The sequence below is a fragment of the Furipterus horrens genome, unplaced genomic scaffold, assembly GCF_987537825.1.
Source record: "Furipterus horrens unplaced genomic scaffold, mFurHor1.1.pri manual_scaffold_8, whole genome shotgun sequence".
Lineage (NCBI taxonomy): Eukaryota > Metazoa > Chordata > Mammalia > Chiroptera > Furipteridae > Furipterus > Furipterus horrens.
Window position 1 is genome coordinate 8414812 of NW_028327178.1, and position 27341 is coordinate 8442152.

The window sequence follows — 27341 nt, forward strand, 5'->3', positions numbered from 1 at the left end:
CTATACCAAGACACGACCTCTGGGCCAATGGTGCCTTTTATATGACGCAAAATTGCTTCCTGGTACTCAAGCTCGGAGGTAAATATTCAAGAGGAAGACATAAAGGGGACATGAACAGATGGAAGAAAAACTGAGGTAGGAAGTAAGGAGCTAATCTGAGTTTGCAGGTCTGAAAATATTACCCAAAACTGGGGATTAAAATCCCAAAGGCGGTGGCAGAACCTCTTCTCCAGTTACACCTACAAACCAGCAGGTCACGAGGACAAGCGGGCACGCCTTCCATGCCAGGCCCGCGTCCCGGGAGACAGCCCCGATCCCCCCTGCAGCTCTGCCCGCCAAGGGCACATCCACCACGGGAACCCACGGAGGCACGGGCTGGGCTTGAGGCCAGGTACAGACGGAAGTCAAGGCTCATTAACTCATGACCGAAACACGGCAATTATACTCATAATAAAAAGCCAAAGTGGCCACAAACTACTTAATAAATTAAATAAGACTGGACAGACCATCCAACCCCAAATGTACATTTCAGGGCCCTGACCTCATTTTCCTAATTTACAGTGTCCTGGGAACGGAACACATGTGTCCTTCCTGTGCCAGCCCCTCTGAACTTCACTCATAAACTCATTCCGTATTTCTCATTTGCACTGCCCACCCCCTTTATAACTGCTCTCATTTCTTAAGTGACAAATGATGACCCTAATGATGACCCTAATCTAAATTCACAAACTGAGAAGGATGTGTCCTAACATTCTATTAATGGTGTTGAGACCACAGGCTAGACATACAAATGAATTCAAAGAATGATAACAAAGATTTTTTTAAAGGATCATATTAAAAAAAATTTAATGTAATTTCAGGCGGAAAAAAAGCTCTTCTAAGCAGGACACAAAACCCCGAAATCATATGAGAGAAGGCTGAAAAGAAAATCTGACTATAATACACACATAAAATTTTAAACTATCTGCAGGGTTAAGAAACGACAAACAGGACTCTATTCTTCAATATAACAAATAACTCTCACACATCACTAAGACCAGTAAAAAAGTGGGAAGGACTGAAAAAGCCATTCACAGCAGCATGTAAATGGCCACTCAAATACAGATTAAAATAAGACAGTCTTCCATTTTCAGACTGGCAAAGACGAGGAACGGAGCGCACTGTAAGCCTGCTGAGGCGGGACAAATACAAGGCTTGCTGGGGTACAGAGTGTTGGTACCTCCTTAGAAGTCATTTGGAAATACTGCATATTAAAAAATGTATAATTTCTGACCAAACGATTCTAGAAATTTCTCTTACAAATAACTCTACCAAATGTGTTATGAAACATTAATGCAGACATTCACTGTAATATTGTTTGCAGTAGTTTTAAAGTATTTAGGAACCAAAATGGCATAAAATATACAAATTAGGTAGCAATTAAAAATGGAATGGTATGTAGCAAATAAAAACCAAGGCAGCACCCTTTTTTACATGTACGGACCTGCTACCATGTCCAAGATGTATATTTAATGAAAAGAGTAAATGTCAGAAAAGTGTATGGGATAATTCAGTTTGCACAGTAAAGGAAATATAAATACATAATTTCAAGTGTGCATGCATGCACAGAAAACTTCTGAACAGTTACGTGAGATTTTTAATGAAAGCTACTCCTAGTGACTAGGTTTGGAGACGGGGAAGCTGGAGACTTCTCACACTGCACCTTCCTTTGCATTCTTCACAAATAGCTCAAACTTTAGCGTGCACAGGCTAGCTACACACACACATGATCAGCGCTGTGGAGACCACTCAAAGCTACACCAAGGAATCAGCACAGACCTCTTAAGAGTGGTCCTGGACAAAGGAACTTCTGAAAGGGGCTCCTTGACGAAATGTTTTCACCTTCTGAAAACCTCAAACTTACAGAAAAGCTGTAAATGTAGTAAACAGGACATTTCCCCCCTGAACCATAAATAGCTGATCTCTGATGTCCCAACACACGGGAAGACATTAGCATCTCCAACAGACACCGTCCTACAATCAATATCAGGACATCAACACAAGTGAATTACGACCTCCTCATCCTCAGACGCCCCCCGACTTGCCACTTGACCCCAGAGGCCCTATGCAGACCCTGCACGGCACCCAGTGGCTGGCTGGCTCCTCAGCCCCCCGACCCTCCTGGCTTTAAGAGGGCAGCCCAGGCACACTGCCAAGCGGTCACCCTGCAGGTCTGCCTGGCGTTCCCTGGAGACTAGCTACCGGGGCAGGCACAGCACAGGACCGAGGAGGCTGTGACCTCTCACGGCAGCCGGAGGTGTGGCGAGCGACTCCCATGGGCCCTCCCTCACCAAGTTCACGTAACTGGACCACAGTGGCTCAGTCAGGCGGCTTCACACTGAAGGGACCCTTCCCCCCTTATTATTTATTTCAAAATGGGCTCATGGTTTCCTACTTCCTTCAGCATTACTATTATTTATTTTGATGATCGATTTGACTACTGGAATCCCCTTCAAGCTGGCTTCTGCGTCCTCCTGACCCAGCCACACCCTTCCTTGAGCACTTCCTCACTGTCTGGCACAACTGGCTCGCCTAGTCCTTTTCCTGCTCCAGCCCTGCCACAGCTTTTCCTTCGTGGAGCCCCAGTTCCATCTAGTGGAGAAGGGTGTTCCCATCCCACCAGGTCCACCTACTGCTACTGAGTGTGGCTGCTTCCAGGCCCTTTCAATGAACAGAGCTGGGGAACGTGTGTGTACACACAGCCATATTTATTTCTGTACCTATCTGCATACCAGTTCTGTCCAGGAAGTCCCGCCATTGTTAACCTGACGAGAAGGGTTTGCATGACGTCGATATAACCTGGCAGCCAAGCAGAGTGGACTGGGATGCGCATGCGTGAACAATGATGACTTCACTGTACTGGTCAGTGGGGGTGGTAGATGCAGTTGAGTGAGCCTGTGCACTGCGTGGCCCTTGCATTGAAAATGTCTGAGAGAGCAGAGCAATGAATCTGCCTCAGATTTTGCATTAAGCTTGAACATTCTTTCAAAGAAACTATTTTGATGATTCAGAAGGCCACAGTTACAGGTAACTGGTAATTGGCAGCTTCATCACGACAATGTGACCATTCACACATCATGTCTCATGCAGTTTTTTTGTGAAACATCAAATCACCCAGGTGGCTCAGCCCCCCTACAGCCCAGATTCGATGCCCTGAGACTTCTGGTTTTTCCCAAAACTAAAATCTCCTTTGAAAGTGAAGAGATTTCAGACCATCAATGAAATTCAGGAAAATACAATGGGGCAGCTGTTGGTAACTGGGAGAACTGTGTGAGGTCCCAAGGTGCCTGCTTTAAAGTGGACTGAGGCGTCATTGTCCAATGTGCCATGTTTCTTGCATCTTGTATCTTCTTCGATAAGTCTCTATTTTTCATATTACATGGCTGGGTGCCTTCTGGACAGACCTCATATAATGAAAATCATGAGTTCACAGCAGTATCTTCAGTTCCAATCAGAGACTCCAGGGTTCATTCTGGTTTCCTCCTTTCCCATAGTATTGCTGGTTCTCACTACTAAGGTATTTACTCACCAGGCCAACCCCCTGTAGTAATTCATCTCTCACTGCCACTGCTGCTCCCTTCCAACTGCTGTGCAGGTGCCCTCCTGACCCCACTGTGTATGCCAGGCCTCCCACCACCAACGCAGTGAGCTCCTTACGGTCCCCATCTGAACCTGACCCTGCTGCCTGCTGTGGCCTGTCCTCCAGAATGGCTTTAGGACTCCACTGTCCAGGAGGGATAGGGGAAAAGAGGATAGGAGATGACAATCACTCTGTTACTCTTTACATCAAAACTCTGGATGCTTCAGATTTAAATCAAGAAAGAAAACACAAAATTTATTATCTGTGTATGAGAAAACTTCCCAAATACCACATCATACCTAGAAGCCATGAAAAACAGAAATCTGAATGCTCAAAAATCAATTTTTATGATGTAAAAAAGAAAATACACTATAATCAAAGTAGAGACAAATCTCAGCCTAAGAAAAATGAGTCACACAGAGCACCTGGGCACTGGTATTGCAAGGCTTGAACTACAGCTCAACATCCGTCCTACAGCGCATATGCAACAGATTTTACAGTAACTGTTTAAGCAGAAGAGCAAATATCTGGGAGTGTGGAAGATATTTTAAACAATACCAGGAGTAGGAAAAGCCAGATCTACCAGCTAGTCATAAACTATAAAGCTCTAATAATTAAAATGTGATCCTGGAACAAGAATGACAGGCCAGTGGAATGAGAAACCCAGACGTGTTACCTCTGCCGAAGTATGCGGAATAAAGACTCATACCGGAAACCAACAGTTTAGGAAAGAAGCAATCCACTGTTTGGAACAAGAAGTAAATTTAGATCCATATGCTTTCTTAATATCTGGACCTGAACTGCTGGAATGATTTTAAACAATCACATCAAGAGACAGCGCTGTGATTTACTGCTCTCCTGTCTCAACTGGATCCCAAACCGTGTCCAGTGACCAGGTTTCCTCTAACAGGCGGTCCTCCACACCCCACACTGGTATTATGAATCTCTTAAGACTCTCAAACATTCGATCCGCACCCTCAGGCTACCCCGTCTTAAGCACATCTCTTACTTTAGAAAAAAAAAGCAAGCCATTAGGCAAGAGATTCCCTCCACTTCCCATCATGAACCAAGGACACTGACCTATCCCCACACCCACCCTGCCTGGGAGGGGACGTTGTTCCACCAGGGACCACCACCTCGCCTCCCCTCCCGGGTCCTCCCCGCCCACACCCAGACTTCATCCTTTCTCTCCAGGCACTCGGGATGCTTTGGGAGCTAACGCTTGATGGGGTTTGTCTCCCCCACCCCGTCCCCCCGCTAGCAGCATGTGTGAGGCTCATCTCACCTACACTGTCTTGCCCAATAAACCTCCAGCCTCACAAGTGCAAAGCCCTGACCTTAACCGCCAGTGACCCTCAGCCTCCGCCACTGCGCTGGCCCACTGGTGTCCAGGGGAGCGGGTGTCCAGGAAGTGTTGCTTCCTTTCCCTTTCCCGCCCATTGGCCTACTCTTACTTGGCAACGTCAACAAAACAACACGAAAACATCTCCAAAGTTGAGCTCTTGGACAAGGGCCTCTTTCAATAAATACTTCCTGGGGGAAAGAAGAGCTCTCACTAAATATGTGCATACTTTAGAAGCAACCACTTCTGACTTCAGAGAGGTGACGCACACAATGATAAAAGAACTGGCCTGGTGTCTTAGTGAGCCTAGACCTGACCAACCCAAGGATAGGAAGGCCACCAGAGAAGGAATCTGTGCTCTGCCTCGCAAGGCCTCTGGACAGTCGGGGACCGTGCTGGGGCCACGCCTGGGGACCGGTACCTGAGGACGGGCTCTAGATCCAGATGCCGCCGCTCCTCCCGCTTCAGCGAACCCTGATTCAGGGCTCTTAGGATGGTCTTGTCAAAAGTCTCTGAAGACAACTCCTTGGGAAGCTGGGGAAGAAAAAGGACAGGCCAGTGTGAAGTTTCTCCCATGCTGGTGAGTGCACACGCTGCCGACCGCAGGCCGAGGAGGCACACGGACGCCCCCTGCTCCGTAATCCCCCCAAGGAGCCTGGGTTTCTCAGTCTTCGCCCACGGGGCCCCAGGCGGACGCGGACGGGGGTTCCACGCGGAAGCATGCTGCCCGCCTGGGAGCACCCCGCGGGGCTTCGTGGGGAGCAGGGTCACCTGGGAACGCCCGCCATGCTCCTAGGATGGGCCTGCATCGACCTCACACTCCAACTCCCACACGCCACCCTGAAGTGACAGCCGCGCCAGGGCTCTTTAGCTTGGAGCAACATTTTGCACAGCACAGCCAGCACTGTTTTCATCCTCAAACAGTATGCTGAAAAGTGTCACCTCTGCCCTTATGGTTACCACTCGTGTGCCTCCTTTTCTACCACCTCTCAGGCCACATCAGACACCAGTGCCAGACATGAAATAAAGGGTTGGGTGTGAAAAATGGGGTAAAAACTCTTACTCTAACTTACAATTAGGAAAAGAAACTCTAACTGAAGGTTTAGAGACCTTTTCCTCAATGTGATGGAGGCGCCCTCAGATCAATGTACAAGAAACCACCAAAAAACCATCACTTGGCCAAGAAAATTTTAAAATTAAGAACAAAATTTTAAGTCATTATATTTAGTAACTAGTTTACTTCAAAATTACTACTATAATAATTATATATGAAACTAACTTTCCAAGTCTTTCAAGAATTCAAGGTTGTACATCTGACTTTTGATAACTAGTCTTTGCAACTAACTCCTAACTTACTGGCACTTTCACTAAAACGAAGAGCAGGACCAGTACGGAAGCAGCCCCAGGGATCCAACAACCTATACAAACGGTCAGCTCACACCCTGATCTTTAATTGGAGCACCCACAGCAAGCATTCTTCTCAGAAATCATAATTTTGAGCCAGCAACTCAGAAATGGAAAATTCAACAACAGCAGATGAAAGCAGTACTAATTTTAGGCACAGTGAGGCCATGGAATCAGGATGTTCCGCGAGAGGGGACTCCTGGGTCCTTTATTAACCTGCTGCGGTCGAAGGCTCTGCTGGCCCACATGCCGCTGTGGCCCTCTGACCACGGACAGGGAGAAACCAGTTTGAAATCTACACATTTCCCAATGAAATGACGGTTCATTTCAGCATTTACATTTCGATAGATTTGGACCATGAGACATACAGTACCCCCACTTTAAACTCGCTTTCTCCTGCATATCTGCACCCAGCCAGAGGACGCGCGCTCTGTGGAGAAGCGCATTTGCAGGACCGAACTGCTGAAGGCTCTTCTAAACCCAGCAAGGCAGGGATGCGTCCCCTTCCTCCTGCTCAACGGCTGTGCCCGTCACCGGGCAGAGTGTAGACATACAGGCATCCCTATTTGCAAACTGATATATGTTCAAGCGGGTTTTATCTTTAATTTCCAGAGACTACTTCCAGTTCTGGAAGAAAGCATATTTGCTAAAAATATAGCTTTAAAGCATGTCTCTTCTATTCTAGTCACCGTTCTGGATTTTTCCACCTCTCGGTCTTCGCTCCAGCACGCCCAGCCTCCCAGCTCCGGGGCCCTGGCTCGGCCTCCGTGGGAGCGCAGAGTGCGGGGAGGGTTGTATCTGACTAGAGTGAGCTTTTCTTTAACAGAGAACCACCTACAAGACCTCATCACAAGTTAGCTTCTCTAACTCCTTGTTCATTTATTCAGTCAACAAATATCCCAAGTCCCCGCGTCCCAGGTGCTGTTTCTAGGGAACGAAGACACAAAGCTGCCTCCACGGAAGCTGGAGCTTCCGTGTGGCAGGGAGGACTCCAGATGGGGTGTCAGACAGCTGCTAAGCAGCGCAGGCAGAGGTGGGGGGGAGGATGTGGAGGACGGACAGAGGCTGCCAGTGACGGGCAAAAGGGAATTTGAAAGCGCTGACCTCAAACCCACTCTTCTGCGTTAGAGCAAACTAGAAGTGCGGTTGAGGAGCACCTACAAGAGTTAGCATGTACACGTTGTCAAAGGAATAGTTTCTGCTCTTAACTTTTGTAAGCAACTCTAAAAGGAAGGTAAAAATAGGCGGATACACAGCAAACTTGAAAGTGTACTTGAAACAGGCAGTAACTTTCTAGAAGCACACAGTGTTGATAATTATTCCATAAAACCTGATAAGGCGTTTGTCCTACTTTAGAAAAATACTACATGCACATGTTGAATAAGCAGGGGGATAACTAATCACCATGACTCTGAAAAGTGAATTGTTTATTTGGGGCTGTATTTTTTCAAGCACCTAAGCTTTTAGAAAATCTGTGTGATGAACATGAAATTGTTAAGACAAGCAGCAGCTGAAGCGCAGGGAAAGGCAGGGCGGGAGACTCGGCCCGGTGCCAGGGCCCCAGCTGGGGGTCAGTCCCGTGCCGGCCGGGCTGCCCCATGCAATCCCAGCAGTGCCGGGCACCCCCACGCCCACCGCACCACTGCCAGGCACCTCAGCCTTGGCTCGCGTCTCCTGAGACCCGCGTGCCAGCACGGGAACTCGGTCACAGAAGGGGCCATGGAACACAGGAGCAGGAAGCACGCTGCTCTCTGACCCAGGCGAGCCTGCTCATGGGTGCACCTGCCCTTACGCTGTGATAAACTGACTCTATCGAGAGAAAACAGTCACAAAGAAGTCGAAGAGAACCTGAGAGCCCTGTGTGGGCAGCATTCTCCCCCTGGGGAGCGACTCTCCTCCACAGGAGGCTGCCGAGGGCCTCGGCCCTGGACCACAGCGCTCACACGTGGTGGGGCCTCCACGGCTCTCTCCCTCCGCCCCGCACTGATGCTGACCTGTCACGGGCACATGACCTTCGGGGAGTGGAAACTCATCACCCCCATCTGTACGCGCAGTGAGGTCGCCAGCTTCACGTGGCTGAAGGGGCTCTCAGGCCTTACTGGGGAGTAAGGTCAAAACAGCCACAGGAGATGGAAACAGTCACATTGCCCCTGGGAGCTCCCACCCAGGGGGACGGCACAGGGGATGGCACAGGGGGCGGGGGTCCCAGAGCCCGCGCCTCCTGTGCTGCGCACGGCTGTGCAAGCTGGACACGGACAGCCTCTTGGCTTTATGAGCAAACAGAGACCCCTGTGATCTGAAAGAGCAGACGTACAGCGACAAGCAGACAAGCTGAAAACGGGCACTGTTCTGGAAATTTCGTGTTATTATTGGTTCGATAACTCTGTCACCCCTTTACCTAAAACCAGGAATTGAGTTGGGACTCCTGCCTGCTTCTGGGCTTTGTTTTATCTCTGTATTAACAATGAATTTCAAACATCTGCTCACTGAGAAAAAGTAATTTAGTGGTTAACCATTTAAGTCTATTCCCTTATCTTAATATTTATCTCTACCCACACGCTCTTCTATAAAATAAAATTAGTAGAAAAGAAGTAGATGAGAGTCTGAACAAAATTATCTAAGACGCCTTTCACATCTGCCAAGTCTGTAGATGTTTCCATTACCCCTTATTCTCAACACTGTGGAGGTTCTACCCTCACGGGGAACAAAGAAGGAACCCGCGGACATATATTTAAGGACGTCCGCAGAGGGAGCTGGGGAGCTGTCAGGTCTGAGAGCCACCACCAAACGCCAACACGCCTCATCTCATTTTGCAGACACCCCCCTTCACAGGACAGGCTCCTGCAAGCAGACACCAACATTACACATCTCGGCAAGGAAGCAGAAGGAAGGGTCCGTTAAAAAAAAGTTGAAAATCCTTCATCATTTCCTTATATTGGTAATGTAACGTGATATTTTCCACAGCCAATGTTCGTGGAGAGTTCTCCAACATATACGAATGTTGTTTTAAATTTTTATTTATTGATTTTTAGACACAGGAGAGAGAAGGGGAGGGACACAGATTTGTTTTTTTCCCTTTTGATGTGTCCATTGGTTGTAGGTGCCCTGATAGGGATCAAACCCACAACCTGGGCGTATTGCGACAACGCTCTAACCAACTGAGCTACCTGGCCAGTGCTGTATATAAATGTTTTAATATTCTTAGTATTTATTGTCATACAAAGGTTTCTGAATTCTGCATATTATGTAAAAGTCACTTTAACAACAATATCTATAATTTTACCTTCAGTAGAAACTCCTGTAGTTCTTGGTAGGTTTTTGTTACTGTTGTAACTGAATGATCAGACCATTTTACCTGATTAAAAAAAAAAAACACATATTATATGATTATTTATTAGGTGGGAAAATGACTGAAAAAAAAAAAGCATGTGTAAAACAAAGAGCCTTACTTAAATTTCATGAAGATTAACAACTAGAAATATAAAGTTCATCTGGCATAGTCATCAGTTCTTCAAAAATTTTAAATTAACTGTACACTGCCATATTCTGTTCAAAAAAATTTTAGTAACTCCTTTCAAATCACATGGCCTTTTTAAAACCATGACTGTGCTGTGGCGATTTCTCAGAAAGAGAAATGTCGCACATTCCTGCTGGGAAGCTGCAGAACTGATGCTCCGACAGTACAGCTCTGCCCCCCGAGAAAGACAGGAACCCCACCCCCTGGAATGCATGAGGTATACATTCTTAAGAGAAATGACTAGGGCTTACTGCCTGTTTCTGGTCATACCATATTGTATTTTGATGGGGATTTCTGAAGAGATTTCATCTTTATCCCAATTCTTTAAAACCCTATTAAGGTGGATAGGGCAGGTATGGTCCATTCAAAGATGAAGAAACTAAAACTCAGAAAGGTTCTTATTTAGACCTAACCCTAAGTAAACAAAAACAGTCAGGCCTGAAATCTATTACGTCGCTTTATCTCCTGGATACTTTAATTCAGTGGACCTAATGGTGACCCAGTAATAATTTCTACTTTATGCTTGTTTGAGCTAAGTAAATACTTGAACTATGCTAATATCTAAGGCTTATCAACTAATTGTATATTAATAATTAATCAGACACTTAAAAATATAGTAAGTCCTTACTTAATGTCATCAACAGGTTCTGTGACTTAAATAAAACAACACAGGATAAGACTGATTTGACCACAGGGTAACTGACAGAAACAAGAGCTAAGTTCCTAGGGCATCTTATTAATTCTAACGAAACAACATTAAATGAAAAGTTGTTACACATCGACCTACCAGACATCCAAAGTTTTATCTAGCAACCCTCAGAGCAAATATCCATTAAGCGACACATCTTTTAGATGATTTTTAGCTCCTCCAATATTTGCTGAGCAGCTACTTTGTCAGACACTATTCTCAGTGAAAGGGCAACAGGAGTGGACAGGACAGCGAAGCTGCTGCTGGGTGAGGCCCCAGAGTGCAGGGGACGCGTGAAGCAGACAGACACATGAGAAATGAGCAGGCCATGGAGCTGGCGCAGGGGGAAGCCATCAGGTGGGTACCAAGGGAGGCCTCAGCGGGGGAGCGTTTGAGCCGGTCTGAAGGCGGGAGGGCCAGCAGCTGTGCGTGGTCTGAGGGCAGATCACTCCAGAGCAAGGGGACACAGACCTGAAGGAAGGAACAACTTAAGAGCTCCAGCAGCAAGAGGAGAGCTGGTAAAACTGAATGCAGAGGGCACACAGTGGCTGAGGCCACCATGTTACTAAACTGTCCAGTGAAAAGTGGAGGCAAGAACTTAAAATTTGGAAACTGAGCAGATTTCTTCCACAGAGCGGAAGCCAGAGTTCTGAAATTCCTTCAACAAACATACTGAGTGAGATATGGGGGAGGACAGAGGATGAAGATTCCATAAGACAACAACCTACTGGAAAGAAAAAGCATGTAAGCCAAACGGAAGCACCTGCGAAAGGTATGATGGGAGTGTGAATGAATGAAAAGACATTCTGTTGGAGAACAGCAGGGACTTCAGAAGAAAGGTACCGCTAATGTCGGACAAGCAACACTTTGGGGAGGAACTGAAGGGAGGGAGCAGAGCAACGTGGCAACTTTCCATGTGGTTCAAGGCATGTCCAACCTCAGGACAAAGGGCTGGACAGGAAGGCCCAGGCGGGCAGAACAGGGAAGCCGTGGACTAGGGATCCACAGGACGATGCGCAGGCAAGAAGGAGACCCGGAGCCTAAGAGACCTGGGCTCTAAGGTTAATGACAGCTGCTTGAAGGGCAGAATGGCAGGAGAGCAATGAGAGATGCACAGACAAGGCCACAAAGGCCAGGGAATAAAACCACGGAGAAAGAAAAAGAGAAAAATATCGGGGGGAAAACGCAGGAAAAGACAAGGCCTGGGATCCTTATTAAAAATATGGGTGAAAATGCTCACTTTCACTTTTTAAAGATGTATCTTACACCTTACATCTAAGGCTCTTCCTCCTTTATAATAAAATTGTCAGAGTAATGTTCACGTGATGGTGCAATTTTACAAAACCTGGCCACACATGCAGCACACGACCAGAGCAGCGCACCCCCTTAAATTTAGACGGACGCATACATGTGAACAGCTCTTCTAAGTCAGCAAACCTGCCCGAAGTTTTTTCCAAAGACCAATTTCCATTCTTTCCAAAAGATTACTTAACAAGACATATGAGGTGCCTTTTGTGGGTGAGAGTAGCTTACTTCGAAGGTGTACTCCCAATATCTGTCAGCCCTTTTTCTCTGGACTCCTCTCAACATTATCTTCTCAATGTGTACGGCTGAAAGAAAGAAAACACGCTGACTTGTTCTGCGCAGACTAGACAGACATTGCAGTTACCCCGTGTGACAAACGCTAACCGATCGCGCTATTTACCCTCATCTTTACTACCGCCCTTAAATCATGAAATAAAGAAAAAACAGACAGACAACAAACACCCAGAAGCACAGCCATGTGCCATCCATCCGTGAAGTGCTTTTTCTCTATATCCATTGCAAGCACTCTGCTAAGCACCAAAGATAAAAAAGATAAATAATAAAAAGGGTGCCTGCAGTGAAGATTATTTTTCGAGATGATAATTCTCAAAACTGTTATTCGTATTACTATAAATACAGCACTTAAGATTCATTTAAAAGAAACAGAACTAAAACAATAATGAGGCTGGTAGTAATGAAGATGATAAAAGTCTTAGGGAAGAAATTAGCAAAGTGACTCAACAGACCAGCACCACTGTTGGATTCAGGGGACAGGAGATGGAGAAGAGGAGGAGAGGGTTCACTTTGCCGTGGAGGAAGAAGTTAAAATAGATGAAGCAGAATATACAAAGTAACAAAAGTATACAGGAAGAATTAAGATTGTTATAGATCACGGAAGGTGGGCAATGAGAAAGCAAGAAACATAAGATACAGAAATTTGATGGTAAACAGACATTCATAATAAACTAAGCAGATCTCATTACGTTTTTTTTGTTATTTTTTGTTTGTTTGTTTTTGTGACATTTCCAAGAATATAGTGTTTGGTGGCTTGCTTCTGGGCCAATTACCCCTTAGTGGGTAAGAAATGCGGAGAATGGAGACTAAAGGAAATCTCAAAAGCCAGGTGAGCCCTGGCTGGTGTGGCTCACTGGATTGAGTGATGGCCTGCGAACCAAAGGGCCATGGGTTCGGTTCCCGGTCAGGGCACATGCCTGGGTTGCAGGCCAGGTCCTTAGTTGGGGGCACATGAGAGGCAACCACACACACATCAATGTTTCTCTCCCTCTCTGTTTCCCTCCTTTCTCCTCTCTCTCAAAATAAATAAAATCTTAAAAAAAAAGAAAAAAAGAAAAGAAGCCAGGTGAGAAGCCTGTAACTCCTCAGAGCTCCCGCAGTATCATAAAGGCCAAAATGGGAAGGGAGAGTCTGCTGCTTGCAAAAGCTTTTCTATTCAATTATGTAAAGGATGATGCTATTAAGTAAAAGTCATCTGAACTGATCTATGTTCAGAAATATAAAGCAGCTCCACTTCTGCACATCGGTGGGCTGCAGGGAGGGCCAACGCGTGCATTATGGACCCTGACTTCAGTTATACCTGCCGTGCTCTATCAGAGTCCAAGTGAGAGGACCAAAGAGAATGTGGTGGGCAATGGCTGATAGTGCGAGAGTGTCCTCCAACCTTCCAAAATAAAACTAATAAGCATGGATCACATACATGTGTTTAAAAATTAAGAATACAGAAAAAATATCTATAGCACTACCTTAACTGTTAGCATTCTGATAGTATTTCTGAAACTTTTTTTTTAAGGTCAGTTTTTAAAAAAGGACATTCATTGTAAAACCAAACTCTGCCTTAGGTGACTCACATGTTCAATGAACTTGTGATTCAAGTAGTTGAATAATGTCAAATAGAAATGTAAACTTTTTTAAACATTAAACATGCATGCTTATTTTTCAGGAAAAATTTATATAGCAGAAGGATTATTATTGGGACGAAAAGAAACAGAAGATTGTTAAGTGAGCACTGTGGTAACTGAATGTGATGCCTCCTGCCTCACTCTTCCAAGGCTGACCAGTGGAGGTCTACATTGTCCCTTTCAATGCTTCCCTAGGACACGCACTAGACTCCCCAGTGCTGAGAGCATGTCTAAACTCATTTCTTTTTACGTAGCAGTCTTCCATTCGCCCATCCCAGCCATCTTGAAAAGTGCATTACTGCAGGAAGCATGGACTCGTAGGTAATTTCTCTCTTACAGCAAACTTCCATAAATTTATAATTTTTTTTTCCAGTGGACACTGAGCAACGTCCTATAGATAAAGCCCTATACTAAATACTTTGGAAATATGTTAAGGTCTTTGCCCTCCAGAGATATGCAACCAGATTTAAGACAACTGACCACAAGGTAGGGCAAAAAAAGCACATGCCAGGACAGGCCATGTGCTGGGAAGCAGGAGCCCAGACACAAACTCACGAAGGGGGATGACTGGCATCTGAGCTACACCTAGGACCAACAGGATTTCTCTGCTCCGAAAAGGAGAGAGAAGAGTTAGAGTGGACCACTGTAAATAGCGCTCAGCAATCTTCCCACTTACAGATGCTTTAAGTTCAAAGACGCAGCATACCTTCTCGCGGGGTTCTATGAGGAGCCACAGAAAGTCCGTCATGAGGTATTGGGGCTTGCTCTATTAAACTGGCCTCGTTACTTTGCATGTAATCACCATGAGCAGAGTCATTCTAGATCAGAAAAGGGGGCACAGGTTAATTGTCTAGGAATAGAACATTCCATAAAAACAAAGCAGATTCAAGTCTTATACTTTTAACAGTAATCATTTCAATAGCAACTTTTAGAGATCAAATAGGTGATTACAAAGTAAGGGCAGAAAAGTGCAAGGTTTAGCAGTGAGGAGAAGTATCAATATTTATCTTCATTTAACAGCAATATTCTATCACTGTCCCAGTATTCTTGGGAGACATCACCTAATACTATTCAGAATTGCCAATGATGTCAATTCTATACCAAAGTGAACCCGAATCAAAGAAATACAGTAAGAGATGGTAACCCTTTATGCTAATCCAGCATATATAAGGGCACTGGTATTTTTTATATTAATTATTATGCAATTTTCATTCAATACTTGGTTTTAGGGACAATCTGCCAAGATGCTTTGCTAGGAAAAAGTTTTACAAAAGGTATCATCAGTACATGCCAAATCTTTCTGAATGAGAATGGGTATGGACAGTGAGTTTATTACTAATGCTAAACCACCTAACAGTAATGGGACGCTTGAAATCTAACTGAGTTTGCTCAGCCAGTCACCAGTGAATTGGGTGAGCTTTACCCGGGGAGAACTGTTGCCTGAAGCCATAGACAGCGTGCAAATCCACACACAGCTCCCCAGAATTCAGGCACTGTCCTGTGTGTATTAAGGCACTGTTAGCATACTGGTTAAGACGAGAAATAAAATGGTTCTTTGTCAAAGCTCACACCACATCCCCCTTCATGTCAAGAATGTTAAAACACTAACTCCAACCAAAATCACCTCAGTCTCAAGAACCAATTATAATTTTACAAATTTGCAATAAATATGCATTCATGTTTTAAAATTGTGTGGAGAAATGAAGCAAACAGAACAGCTTAAACTTTCCAAGAATCCTCATTTAAAATATGTGGCTCTGCTGCCTTATTATGCATCCTGGCCTGACAATGAGCCCGAGCTGCCAGTTGACTGCTATTTCTGGGAAAAAAGTAGCACATTAGACACTCCGGGGAGCAAGGCTTCAGCCTGATACAGTTGTCTGTCTTCCTCTGGAAACCCAAGGAAATAGAGATGGTCTACAGAGAAGCCCTTACTGGGAAGGAGAGCGCAGACCTGTAGGTCAGCATCCAGCTCCTGAGACATTTGGTGTGATGGCGTTCACCACTTCCCATGATTACTGATTTTCCAGAGCTGAACACAGGAGCTCCTCTAACAGCAGCACAATTGATGTACATCCTCCCCAAGACCATACCATCTTTGCTACAAAGTAATAAAACCACACTGGCCTAACACTGCTATAAGTACTTTAAAAATCAATATACATAAAGCACTGTAATCCTCTCAAATACTTGTGTTAATTGGAAGAAGTTTAGTTGACTAGGTCAACCATTTCCTGTAGAATATTTTTCTACCATGCTTATATGAGTTTCATAAATATTACACACACCTTCAAATATAAAGAAATGCAAAATATGCAAAAGCCAATAGTTTTCGATAAGGAAATGAAAAAAAACCTCAAAACCACAATGAGATACCACTTCACACACAGCGGGATGGCTATTATCCAAAAAAACGGAAAACTAGCATTGGCGAGAACGTGGGAAAAGTGGAACCCTTGTGCACTGCTAGTGGGAATGGAAACCAGCGTGGCTGCGACGGAAGACAGCACAGCAGTCACACAGAGAACCACCATAAGGTCCAGCAATCCCACCTCTAGGTGCATACCCAGAAGAACTGATCATCTGTACTCCAATGTCCACAGCGGCATTATTCACAATAATAGCCAAAAGGAGCAGATAGATAAGCGAAATGGGGGGAGGTGTATACAATTGAATATTAGCCTTAAAGAGGAATAAAATTCTGACACCTGCTACAACGGGGATGAATCCTGAGGACATTACAGTCAGTGAAATAAGCCAGTCACAAGAGGACAAATAATGTATGGTTCCACTTATATGAGCTACCTAGAACAGTCAAATCCGCAGAGAAGGAAAGCAGAGTGGGGCTAGAGAGGAGGGGAATGAGGAGTGTTGCTTAATGGATACAGAATGAATACAGAGTTTCAGTTGGAATACAAGAAACGATCTGAAGATGAATGGTGGTGATGGGCTGCACAATAATGGGAATGCACTTAATGCCACTAAATGATACAATCAAAAAGCACTAAAGTGGCAAATGTTATGTTATATATATTTTACCACAATAAAATATAAATAAAACTTTTATCATGCTGCCTCCACAAATATTATATTGAAGTTACTGTGAGAAAGTAGTTTGCTTCATGATCAAAACCACATTTTTAAAGTCTGAAGTTACTTTAAGAACACTATTTAGCAACCAAGAAAAAGCCTCCTGTCTAATAAACTAGGGAGAAAAATGGAGTTTGATTCTATTCAGTGACCTAAGTTCACCAACACATGAAACACCCACTAATTAAACTTCCTTTTCTACCCCAAGTCTCAGCATGTATCAATGCTATAAAATCATTTACACTAAATTTGGAAACTATTTATAAAATTTTAAATTTTATTAATTTTAACAAGAATTTAATGTAAGGCCTCATGAACTACAGAGGTGAGAATCGTGGCATTTACTGGTCCCAGCAGTGAGTGGTCAGTCCCGCTGTCTCCTCTTCCCACCCAGTACATAGCTCTTCCCTACTCTGAGGAGAGGGAAGGGCACCACCGACTCTGAGAATTACTGGTTTAACGGAGTATCACAGAGAGGACTCATACCCACTTTCTCCATTAAGTTCAGATGTCCGTGAAAATGGAATACAGGTGACAGGCGAGAACCGACATTTTACAAAGACCAGTTCGATGGAAGTGCTGGGGCCAAATGAAAAGTGGAGACCTTTTCTGCTTGGGTTAAGACAACAAAGTATACAGATTCCAAGCCTGCAAAAACATACACCAGGACACAAAGAACATCAGTGTTTGCTTCTCCCACTTGTAACTGACTTGAGCAAGGCTCTTCCAGGCCTATGGCAAGCCTTCTCTAAGAGCTCCTAATTGGTTAGCTCAGAGCGATGTGTCAGGTAACACAGGTGAGCTGGACAGTTGGTTCATTCCAGCGATTATTTAGATTTAATTTTTACACATGAAGATCCACCCCGATGACAGACCTGGTACACATTACAGTGTCGGGGAACACTACATCAGGACCTGTGTTGAACGCCACCAGTGAGAACAGGCACCTTCCCCAAACTAACACCGCCACGCGGCACCACCCTCTCATCACGCAACCTCTTTACGCGGACGATGGCCTCAGTCTCGAAACGTGCTCTCCGAACGCTGCAGCATTTTCATGCGTGTGACTGTGCTGCCCCTTCTACGACCACTAAACTAGTGAATTTCAATCATCCGATATCCGAAACAAGATCAACTCTGCTACAGGAAAGTTATGTTTCTTGACTATCCCACTTAAGACATTCCTCACAAGAAACACAAAAATTCCACCAACTCTTAGATTACAGGCTGCTCACTCAGCGATGCAAGTAGATTTTTAACATTCTGATCCAAAGCAAAGTACAACCTCAAATCTGCATCTGACGCCCACCCCCACCAAGCAAATCACAGGTTGGAAATCAACACCAGACAACTATAGATAACTCAAACAATAAGAAAAAAGTTTGTAATTTATGACCTTTTCCATCCTATCAAAATATCACTCAGAGGTTAGTACCAATTTATGTGCACCGCACCCCCCCCAACAAGTTTAAGTAACTTAAACTTGGTCTGATTTTGGAAGAGTAATCAACAAGCACCAGTATTCAGCATGCACCTACTGAAGATTAAATTCAAATCTATACTGTTCCATGCTCTTTACCTGAAAAAATAATTCCTTTTATTTCCAAAATAAATGTGGTTATGCTATACAGCTGCAAGTACTTTTACAGAACGGCAGATAGGTATAATTCAATACAAGAACAACAACAAAAAAAAGAAATCACTCCCAGTGCATTCTGTCTTAAAGCAGTTTATCATATTGGTAATTTTCAGGGCTAACTGTGAAAAGCCTGAGCATAGAAAATTTTGACAGAGCACTTATGATATATGCAATGCCAACAGAAAAATAAGATATGATGCTTGAGCCTCTGGGGAACTTCATATCTAGGAGGGAAGGTCAATTTTATACGTTAAAAATCATTCGAAGAGCTACGGGAGAAGTACCAAAATTGTAGCACAGAATGCACGCACGCACTACTGGAATTCAGAGGTGGCGAAGCATCTTACGAGAGGACCAGCACAGAGGCCACTCCAGAGAACAGCACGTGGGAGCCAGCCGGCCTTGGATGAAAGGTGAGACGTACGAAGAAACTGGGGGAGAAAGAGCCTAGGCCCACAGACCTATCCGCGGCCAGGCCCCAGCCATCGCTGCCTCAGGAAGATGCCCCCAGCAGCACCGTCCAGCAGGTAGGCAATGGGAGGTGACCGCAGGGGTCTGGGCAAACCGTCCTGGGAGGGGGTGGTGTCTGCAAGGAGGAGGAAAGGGTGGCCCCGGATATGAGGGGAGGCCAGGATTTAGGTCAGCAAGCAAATCAGAGAGCGACTAGAAGGATAATGGCGGTATTGAGAAAACGGGATGATTCCAGAAGATTTTTTTCTTTTAAATCAATGATGCATTCTTTTCATACTTATTAAGTTTAAAGTTACAGCGGCCATTTCAGGCAGACATACCACAGGCACGCGCGCATGCACACACGCACACAAACTTGCACCGGCTCCCACTGCAGCCTGCTGGCAAACTGCCCCCTCGCCTGACCTTTTAGGCCCTCCGTAACCCAGTGCCCATTATCCTCTCCAAACTTCTGTACTTCCGCGCATCTACTGCGACCACACTGTGCTGCAGTCACTCTCTGAAGAACCAACAGAGATTCATGTATACCTTGTCTACCGGGCGTTTCCATGTACAAGTCCCTGTTCACAGCGGTTATATACACCGTAAGTAGCGAGGATATCCGTTTTAAACGGAGGAGTCTGAAACTTGGAAAGACTAAACTAGCCAAACTGCCCTTTGCAAAACCCTTGGAACGCACTACGACGTTTAAAGGGGATTAAAGGCCAGCTGTTCCCTGGAGCATAGGAAGAACAGAAGGAAATGAACTGCTGGGTGCCCGGCAGCTCTGCCACCTGTAACACAAACACCCGATCGGGCACTCCCCTTCTAGAGTGACTGTGGACACAGACTGCATGAAGGAGGCTTTTGTGACAAAGTGTTCTCTGTGGGGAAAGGAGTGCTGCTACCCAGCGTCCTCCCTCACGAAAACGAGCGTCCGTAAAAGTGAAGCTCATCTGCTCCAAGGGGAGGGCTGGCCTTTTGCTTCTCTTTCAAAAAAATACTGGCTTAGTAATTCTCCAGAAAGGACAAAAATATTAAATAAGCTTAGCAATCAGTCAATTTAATGGCATCTATAAAAAAGATATTAAAAATGTTCCTTAATTATCCATGTATTCTAGTGTGTGCTATAAACTAACAAAAATTATGCAACAGAACTGCAAAAAGCTTTACAGAGTAATTTTCTAACTAAATGTGAAAACTAGATAAAGATCTAAGTAGGCTACAGTTGCAGAGTAGTTACTGATAATCCAAATTAAAATCTATTTTCTCCATTCCCATTCCCAAATCCAGTATGGGGAGAATATGTATTTTAATGAATTGTGACATCACAGAGAAATGCTGGGCTCCCCCTCACCCCCCGACTTTGGGCTTCTTTGATCTGTAGCACACCAGATCTTTACAATGTAAGTATTAAAAAAATAACTGCCCCAAATAAATGTGTCTCAAATACTGCCTTTTCAATTACCCATCCTTCCTGACCATCAATCAATTCAGAGGTATGGTAATAGAGAACAACATAGAAAATACTACACCATGTGTACTTTTATTAAGTGTGTGTGTGTGGGAAACCCATTCCTGAAAACAACTAATAAAACAATCTGGATGTCTGCATCTTAGTGGAAAAGAAAAATGCATTGAGCATCATTCTCAACAGAGAACTCCTACTCAAGATGGTGACGGGAACGGGGTAGGGGGGCAAATAAAAACCCAGAATTATCTTCTGGAGGGTAGGTCCCTTGTAGTACAGACCTCCCCCACTAGGTGAGTGCTCTAGGGACCCATCTGTATCAGTGTACCAGCTGGTGTTGTTGTGAGAGGCTGAATTTGGCTTCGGTGAATTTTTTTTTTGAAGACTCTTTCACTGTGTCTGCCCATTTCATGATGGGTGATTTATGAGCTCACCTGTCCACACCACACTGAGTGTTCAGTTGGTTTTGACCAAAAACGACATGATCCCTCATTCACCACCCTCCCTATTCACAAGATCACACCTCAAGTGACTTTTTTGTTTCCCTGGGTGAAAAAAAAACCCTCAAAGGGCAAAATTTTGCCAAAGTGGAAGAGATGAAACGAAAAACAGCAGAAAGCACTAAAAAGGCATCAAAATTGACGACTTCAAAAACTGTTTTGTGCAGTGGAAAAAAAAGTCTAGATAAGTGTAGTGCATCAAATGGAGAGCACTCTGAAGGTGACTGAAGTTTAACTGTGTTAAGAATAAATACACCACTTTTCATAAATAAATTCCTGGCTTATTTTTGGGTCCCCCCCCCTTGTAGTATGTAAATTACCTTGCACTTTATCTCATTAATTCAATCATGATTAACCCTATTTTACAGATAAGACTTCCTTGGGCACAGGGATTTAAGTGAGGGCCTGGTTAATATCAGAGCTAGTGGCCAAGCTGGAATTTAAGCCTCCCCCCCATGATATGCTAAACATGGCTATCACTCAAGGCTTTCAACAGCCTCTACAACCCAGTTCCTCTCCCCTCCCCCACAAAATATCACCAAAAGTATTTTTTTAGAAGTACATATATTACAGTGGTTAATCTCAGAAAAAGAATTAGCTTCCTGTCCCTCTCCACAACCCTCTTCTTCTGAGGTGTAACTGTGACTTTCCCAAGTTCTCCTTACCTGAGAAAACCACTGCATAGAAAACCTTAAGTAACTGGGGAGGATACTCAATAGCTCTCATTTATTACTCAAATAATCACTACTCAACTTTGATATCCAGAAGCTTTTTCCAAAATGCATATATAAAAGACATGCTTTTTTTCCCTTGCTACAGCCAAACCAACCTAAAGTTTCTCATAAAAGACGTGGCTCGCTCTGATCCCTCCCCCAATTTGTGAGATGCTGTACCCACTCTCGTGTCCCCTTCCCAACAAGGTTTGACTTTCACCTGTAAGAGCTAACACTTACTGAAGATCCTGAGCCAGGCTTTATTCTCAAGTACCTACGCATTTAATCCCAGCAATCCTGATGTAAGCACTGTCCTGACCCCGCCTGCAGGGGCGCGCAAAGCCTTCTCCAGCAGGGCCATTGCCCAGTGAGACCCTCCATGGTAAAAATCCCCCAGCCGTGGCCAACCAATGAAAGGTGCTTATTGCCTGTGAGCTTTAGAAAGGTTCTTCTTAAAAATCATTTTTAGGAAGCATCTTTTCTGTGCCTAATACAGTAACAACCGAAATCCTACCCATTCCCCTCCCGTCCTAAATCAGCGGTCTCACTAGGGTCCAGCTGCCTCAGATGCACTCAGGCTGGCTTACAGCTGGGCGTCTGTGTTAAAAGTCTTTGAAAGTGTTCTCTTTCAGACCCCAGGGTTACCAGAACATGACCGGTATTAATAAAATGAGTTGAGGTACTAGCTCTGTCAAGTATAAAGAGCTAATTAACCTATGCTATGAGAAAGTAAGAATTTTGCATTTTCTTTTTTACTATCAATTTCTGTAAGTAAAAGACCCACGGCCTCTTAATTTTTATGAGTTCAAATATACTTTGGGAATTGAAAAAACACTAAGACACAGGATGATCACGGGTCTTGCTCCAGTTTCTGTCTTTAATTCAAACAGTAGTACTATTTGCCAAGCAACCATGTTCTGAGGACAGTGAAAACAGTCTGCAGAGAGGCAGACGCGTACCAAGCACAGTAAGCACTAACCGCTATGCTTTTTCACCTTTGTGCTGCTAATTGGGGGTTAAGTCTCCACAATTCTAACATCAACTTTCACGAGCAATTCAAGAGTGTCTTTAGACGTTCAAAGAGAGAAAGCTCGGCTGTCTTTTCTCTTTTCAATGAAAAAACAACAAAACTATTACCTTCAAAAACATCCGTGCTGTTTTTGTTGCTGTTGCTAACACATCATTCACCGTTTGGGTTCCCAACGAGAAAGGGCCCATTTTGAAAACCAGGCCTTTTCACTCACACTAAGGTAAGCAATCTGTCACCTGTAACTTTCTCAGCATGCAACTACACCCACCACCCAAACTCCCTTGTCCACTGTTAATGAGTCTTTTCACTCCTGCCCAGCGCCTGTCAGTTCAATGTCATGCAAGGGATCGGACAGTGAACTAGTTATGAAGAACGCAAGTCTTCTAAAAGCAATGCCAACACGTAACTACAAGCCAACGTAACATCTCCTCTAAAATCATCCAAATCACGTAGGAGAACTCTACCAAAGTCACTGTTAGAAGCGTACTTGCGGACGCCTCCTCCGTTTTGTAAGTGGCCTGATCGGTACGGTGTATTCCCGCGGTTGTCTGTGAACTCGCCACCTCCGCTATTAACATCAGAATCACGGTGTGTCTGTCACCCAACAGTTGCTAAGCCTGGTCAACTCGAAGGCACAGAATTAATATAAAAGTCTCGTTAGATTCTCCCTATAAACACGGTTTTACATTCTTTTTCAAGGCAAGCTGCCCTATATGCGGCACTGAATACAACCCTGAAACAGCCAGGACCACTAGCCCGGGCCGATACACTCTGACTTTGACTAACAGAAAAATGTTAACTGGTGCTGCTTTATCCATTTCGCGTGGACGACGCCGAGGCAGCAATAGAAACAGAATCATTCCTAGGCGAAAAGTTGCACGCGCCTAAGTGTTACTTCCGCGGCAACACCCACCGCCCCTCAGACTTCCAGGGGCCTAGTCCTGCGGACCGGACACCCCGGAAGAGCCCCGCCCTCGGCCCGCCCCCGGGGGGCGGGGCCGGCGTGCCTGTCACGTGGGCGGCGCGCTGCCGCCATCTTGCGGGACGGGGGAGGGGAGGAGCCCCTCGAGACAGGCCCCCCGTCGCGGGCGCGCGTGACCGCCCGCAGTGCCCCCAGCCAGCAGCGCCCGCAGCCAGCCGGGGCGCTGACGCACGAAGGACGCACGAGACGCGGGCACCTCCCTGCAGACTCCAAGGTGAGCGCTCCGTCCCCTGGAGCATCGGTGGGAGGTCAAGGCTCCGCCGGTCCCACAGGGACTGAAAGCGCTCCACCCCATCAGCAGCTTTTGAAGTGACAGCCTGGGATCAAAAGCGGAAATGTCTTCAAGGCCAGAGCCTGTCACAGCTGGGGGGCCCGGAGTCCACGCTAACAAGCAGAAAGTGCGGGGTCACGATTTAATGAGACGCTAAGGACTTGCCATGGTGACTGCCAACAACCACTGGAGAAAAGAGGAGAACACAGCACCAGCGAATAGAAATAGCCTGCAGCGTCACCTGTAGTACCTGTACCCCCGAGGGTCTGCCCCCCGCTGCAGCTCTCGGCCACAGCCCTGGAGCTGCCCGGCAAGTAGCGAGGTGCTGAGATCAGTGGCAGCGCGCCCAGCCTCGCTTTCCCCACTCCGCCCAGGGAAGGCCACACTGCGGGCGGGACAGAAAGCTTATTACTCTGGGGTGCACGCATCGCCCCCTTTTCCAGTCGCCCTCCAAGACTTGCAATAAGCCAACTTTAAAGGAAGAAAGGGGAAAGGGAAAAAGACCCCTAGCTATTAAAACAGAAATCGGTTACCCTTGTAATGCTATGAATGGAATAATATAAACAGTTCCATTGTAGCATTTTCATTATACTTATAATCTAAGGTTATCTTTACAATATAAGCTATACCAAGAAGTAAACAAACAAAAAACAATATATATATAAGCATTGCTCCCGAGTGCAGGCTTTCTTTTCTAAACTTAATGGCAGTGGCATACAGAGCTTTTCTGACTTATTTTAGTGAGTAGCTAAAGAACTGAATGGGTTTTCACCATCAGTATACAGAGTTGCTTGCTACTAGTTAATAAACATTGTAAGGTAAAATTTCAAGCTCCCCAAGTAGATGAGGCATTACTACATCTGCGTTTGATATCATATCCCAAAATGAGTTAATTTTACAAAAGCCTCGTTTTAAGGAGGAGGGGTTCAGCCTATATTACTGCTCAATATCTTCCAGCCCTCCCACCCTCAATTCCTTGATTCTATGGGTAGAGTCCACAGTCACTAGGTAAAATACAATGCTCAGGTTAGTTTCAGGGTATTGAATGATAGCACATATGTGAGTTAAAGTAACTTTCGAGTGGGGATGTGGGCGGGGGAAGGAATTTTTTACAAAATACCAGCCTGGAAACCACCTAAGTTGAAAAGTAAGGCATCCAAATTAATATCTTTTAAATAATCGCGAACCACGAAAATAAACTCCTATTGTACATAGTTTTACTCTGAAACCTTCCTCCATTAAATTGTTAAGGACTTTATACGGGGCCTGTACCGTTATTAAATTGCTTTCATGGCTGTATAAATATTTCATCTTAATGTCTGCGACAAGTGACTCACCTGGACTCTCATCTACTACACTTCCGTGTTTGATTACTTTTTAGAAAACACCTCCTACGCCTCTAGGAAAGGCCCACCACATCCTCCCGGACCCAGGCTGGAGGCCCTGCCGAGTCCGTTAGAAAGCAGGTCCCGCCAGAGGTAAAGGTGACCAGCCCGCCTTGGGAGAGGCTCCCGACCCCGGCGAGCGGCGCCACTGCCTAACTAACGGGAGTCCATTCGCAGGTCTCCACTTGAGCTTTCTTCCGGAAACCAAGCTCTCTAAGCAGAAGCCAGAAGACCCCGACGACCCCTTATCATTTAGGCACCCACTGAGCACGGAAAAGCCCCTTGCGCCGAAGCCAGGCCGGCGCGCCGGGAGCGCACCGACCTCGGGGCCCTTGGCCGAGCCCGACAGCGTGCGAGCAGGGCGTCTGGCGGCGAGCAGGGCCAGGCACTGCCCCCGGCTGCCCGAGCGCCGCCTTTCCCTGCCCTAGGCGCCGAGATGCTCAAAGCCAAAGATGTCCGAGACCCCGCATCCGGGGCGGGGGGAGGGGGTGGCGGGCTGAGAGCACCACGTTTTCCGTGGCAACTCCTCACGGAGGAGATTTCTAGAGCATTCCGTTATGGCGGTGCCTCTGTGGGCGGGGGGGTGGGGTGGGGGGAAGTGGGACTGAGGCGGCCCAGCAAAACGAAGATTGGGGCTACAGGGCGTGGGGGGGTGGAGGTCCGAGCCACCTGCGCCGTCAGGCTCGGCCCAGGGGTGTCCCAAAGCGCGGCCGGGGACTCGACTGCCCCGGAGGGCTGGGAGGCTCGCGCGCCCTACCTGGGCCCTGGGGCCGGCAAAGTTGCACGGCTCCGCCTCCGCCTCGGCATCCTCGGGGCCCCCGCGGAGCGCGCTGCGGAGCCTCTCCAGGTGCTCCCGCAGGGTGACCCGCTGGTGGAAGGAGAACGCCGGGTGCAGCGAAGCCATGGTGAACAGCAGCAGCAGTTCCTCCTGGGCCCTGAAGCCCAGCCCCTCGGCGGCCCGGGACTCGGCGCCGCTGCCTTCCGGGCCGGAGCCGTCCTTCTCGGCGCTCTCCTCGCCCACCCCGTCCTCTCCGCGCTCGCCGGGCTCGTCCTCCGCGCCGCCCCGCGAGCCCTCGCCCCGGGCCGCGCGCAGGCTCTTGAGCACCGAGTCCACCTGGGGCAGGAGGCGGTGCAGGCGGCCGGCGGCCTCGCGGTTCTCCGAGCCCAGGAGCGCCAGGTAGACGATGAGCCGCGAGCGGACGGCGGGCTCTCGGAAGTCGGCCAGGGGCCCCGGGTCCGAGAGGCCGTTGGCCTTGGCCTCCGAGTCGCGCAGGTAGTGGTAGTCCTTGCGCGCCAGGTCCTCCAGGCACGAGCCGAGGAAGCGCAGCTCCAGCGGGTTGCACAGGTCCAGCAGCCCGCACATGAACTCCAGGCGCTGCGCCGAGCCCAGCACCAGCCCGAACCACTCGTACACTCGCTCCTGCTCGCGCAGCGCCGCCGCGGGCCCGCCGCCCGGCATGCCCAACGCCGCCGCCGCCGCCCCGCCAGCAACAGGCGGCCCGAGCCCCCGGGGCGGCGGCGGCGGCGGCGGCGGAGGCGGGGGGGCGGCCCGGGACAGGCCCGCGGGAGGCGGCGGCGGCGGGGGGCGGCAGTCGCGGCGGCGGACCCGCGGCGGCGCCTTAGCCCCCGGCCGCGCATCCGCCTCGGGCTCCTCCGCCTCGGGCGGCGGCTCCACGGGGTGCGTCGGCTTCGGCGGGAGCTTCATCCTCAGCATCCTCGGCTAAGGCGGCGCGGACATGCGAGCGGAGGCGGGCGGGAGGGTCCGGGCGGAGGGGCGGGGGCCGAGGCGCGGCGCGGCCGTCAGGAGCAGGGCTCCTCCATGCCGCCGGGGGAGGGCCAGGGGCGGGTCTCCGCCGGCGGAGGGGGCGGTGGCCGGCCGGCGGGGTCGCGGGCGTCGTCTTCCCGGGCTGGGGGCGGGGCGTGCCCGCAGCGGCTCCTCCCCCTGGGCTCCGCTCCGGCCCTTGGAGCCCGGGTGCGGGTGGGTGGGAGCGAGCGAGCGGGTCCTCCGTCCACCTTCCT

The 27341-nt window shown here is 47.2% G+C and overlaps 1 protein-coding gene and 1 long non-coding RNA gene across 2 annotated transcripts in view; one reads left to right on the plus strand and one right to left on the minus strand.

Annotated features, from left to right (window-relative positions):
• ZCCHC2 (zinc finger CCHC-type containing 2) overlaps nucleotides 1-27141 on the minus strand; it is a 48593-nt gene extending 21452 nt beyond the window's left edge. Inside the window, exons 1-5 of the mRNA XM_090285419.1 lie at nucleotides 26080-27141; nucleotides 14498-14609; nucleotides 12104-12180; nucleotides 9649-9720; nucleotides 5383-5495 (exon numbers count right to left, since the gene is read on the minus strand). Of these exons, the coding sequence (XP_090141545.1) occupies nucleotides 5383-5495; nucleotides 9649-9720; nucleotides 12104-12180; nucleotides 14498-14609; nucleotides 26080-27036 (1331 nt within the window). The 5' untranslated portion in view covers nucleotides 27037-27141. The remainder of the gene's footprint in view (nucleotides 1-5382; nucleotides 5496-9648; nucleotides 9721-12103; nucleotides 12181-14497; nucleotides 14610-26079) is intronic.
• On the plus strand, nucleotides 23738-24608 carry LOC150002488 (uncharacterized). The gene is made up of 2 exons (XR_016512613.1): nucleotides 23738-23880; nucleotides 23968-24608. It is a non-coding gene; the product is annotated as an uncharacterized LOC150002488 (long non-coding RNA).
• Nucleotides 27142-27341: the final 200 nt, after the last annotated feature.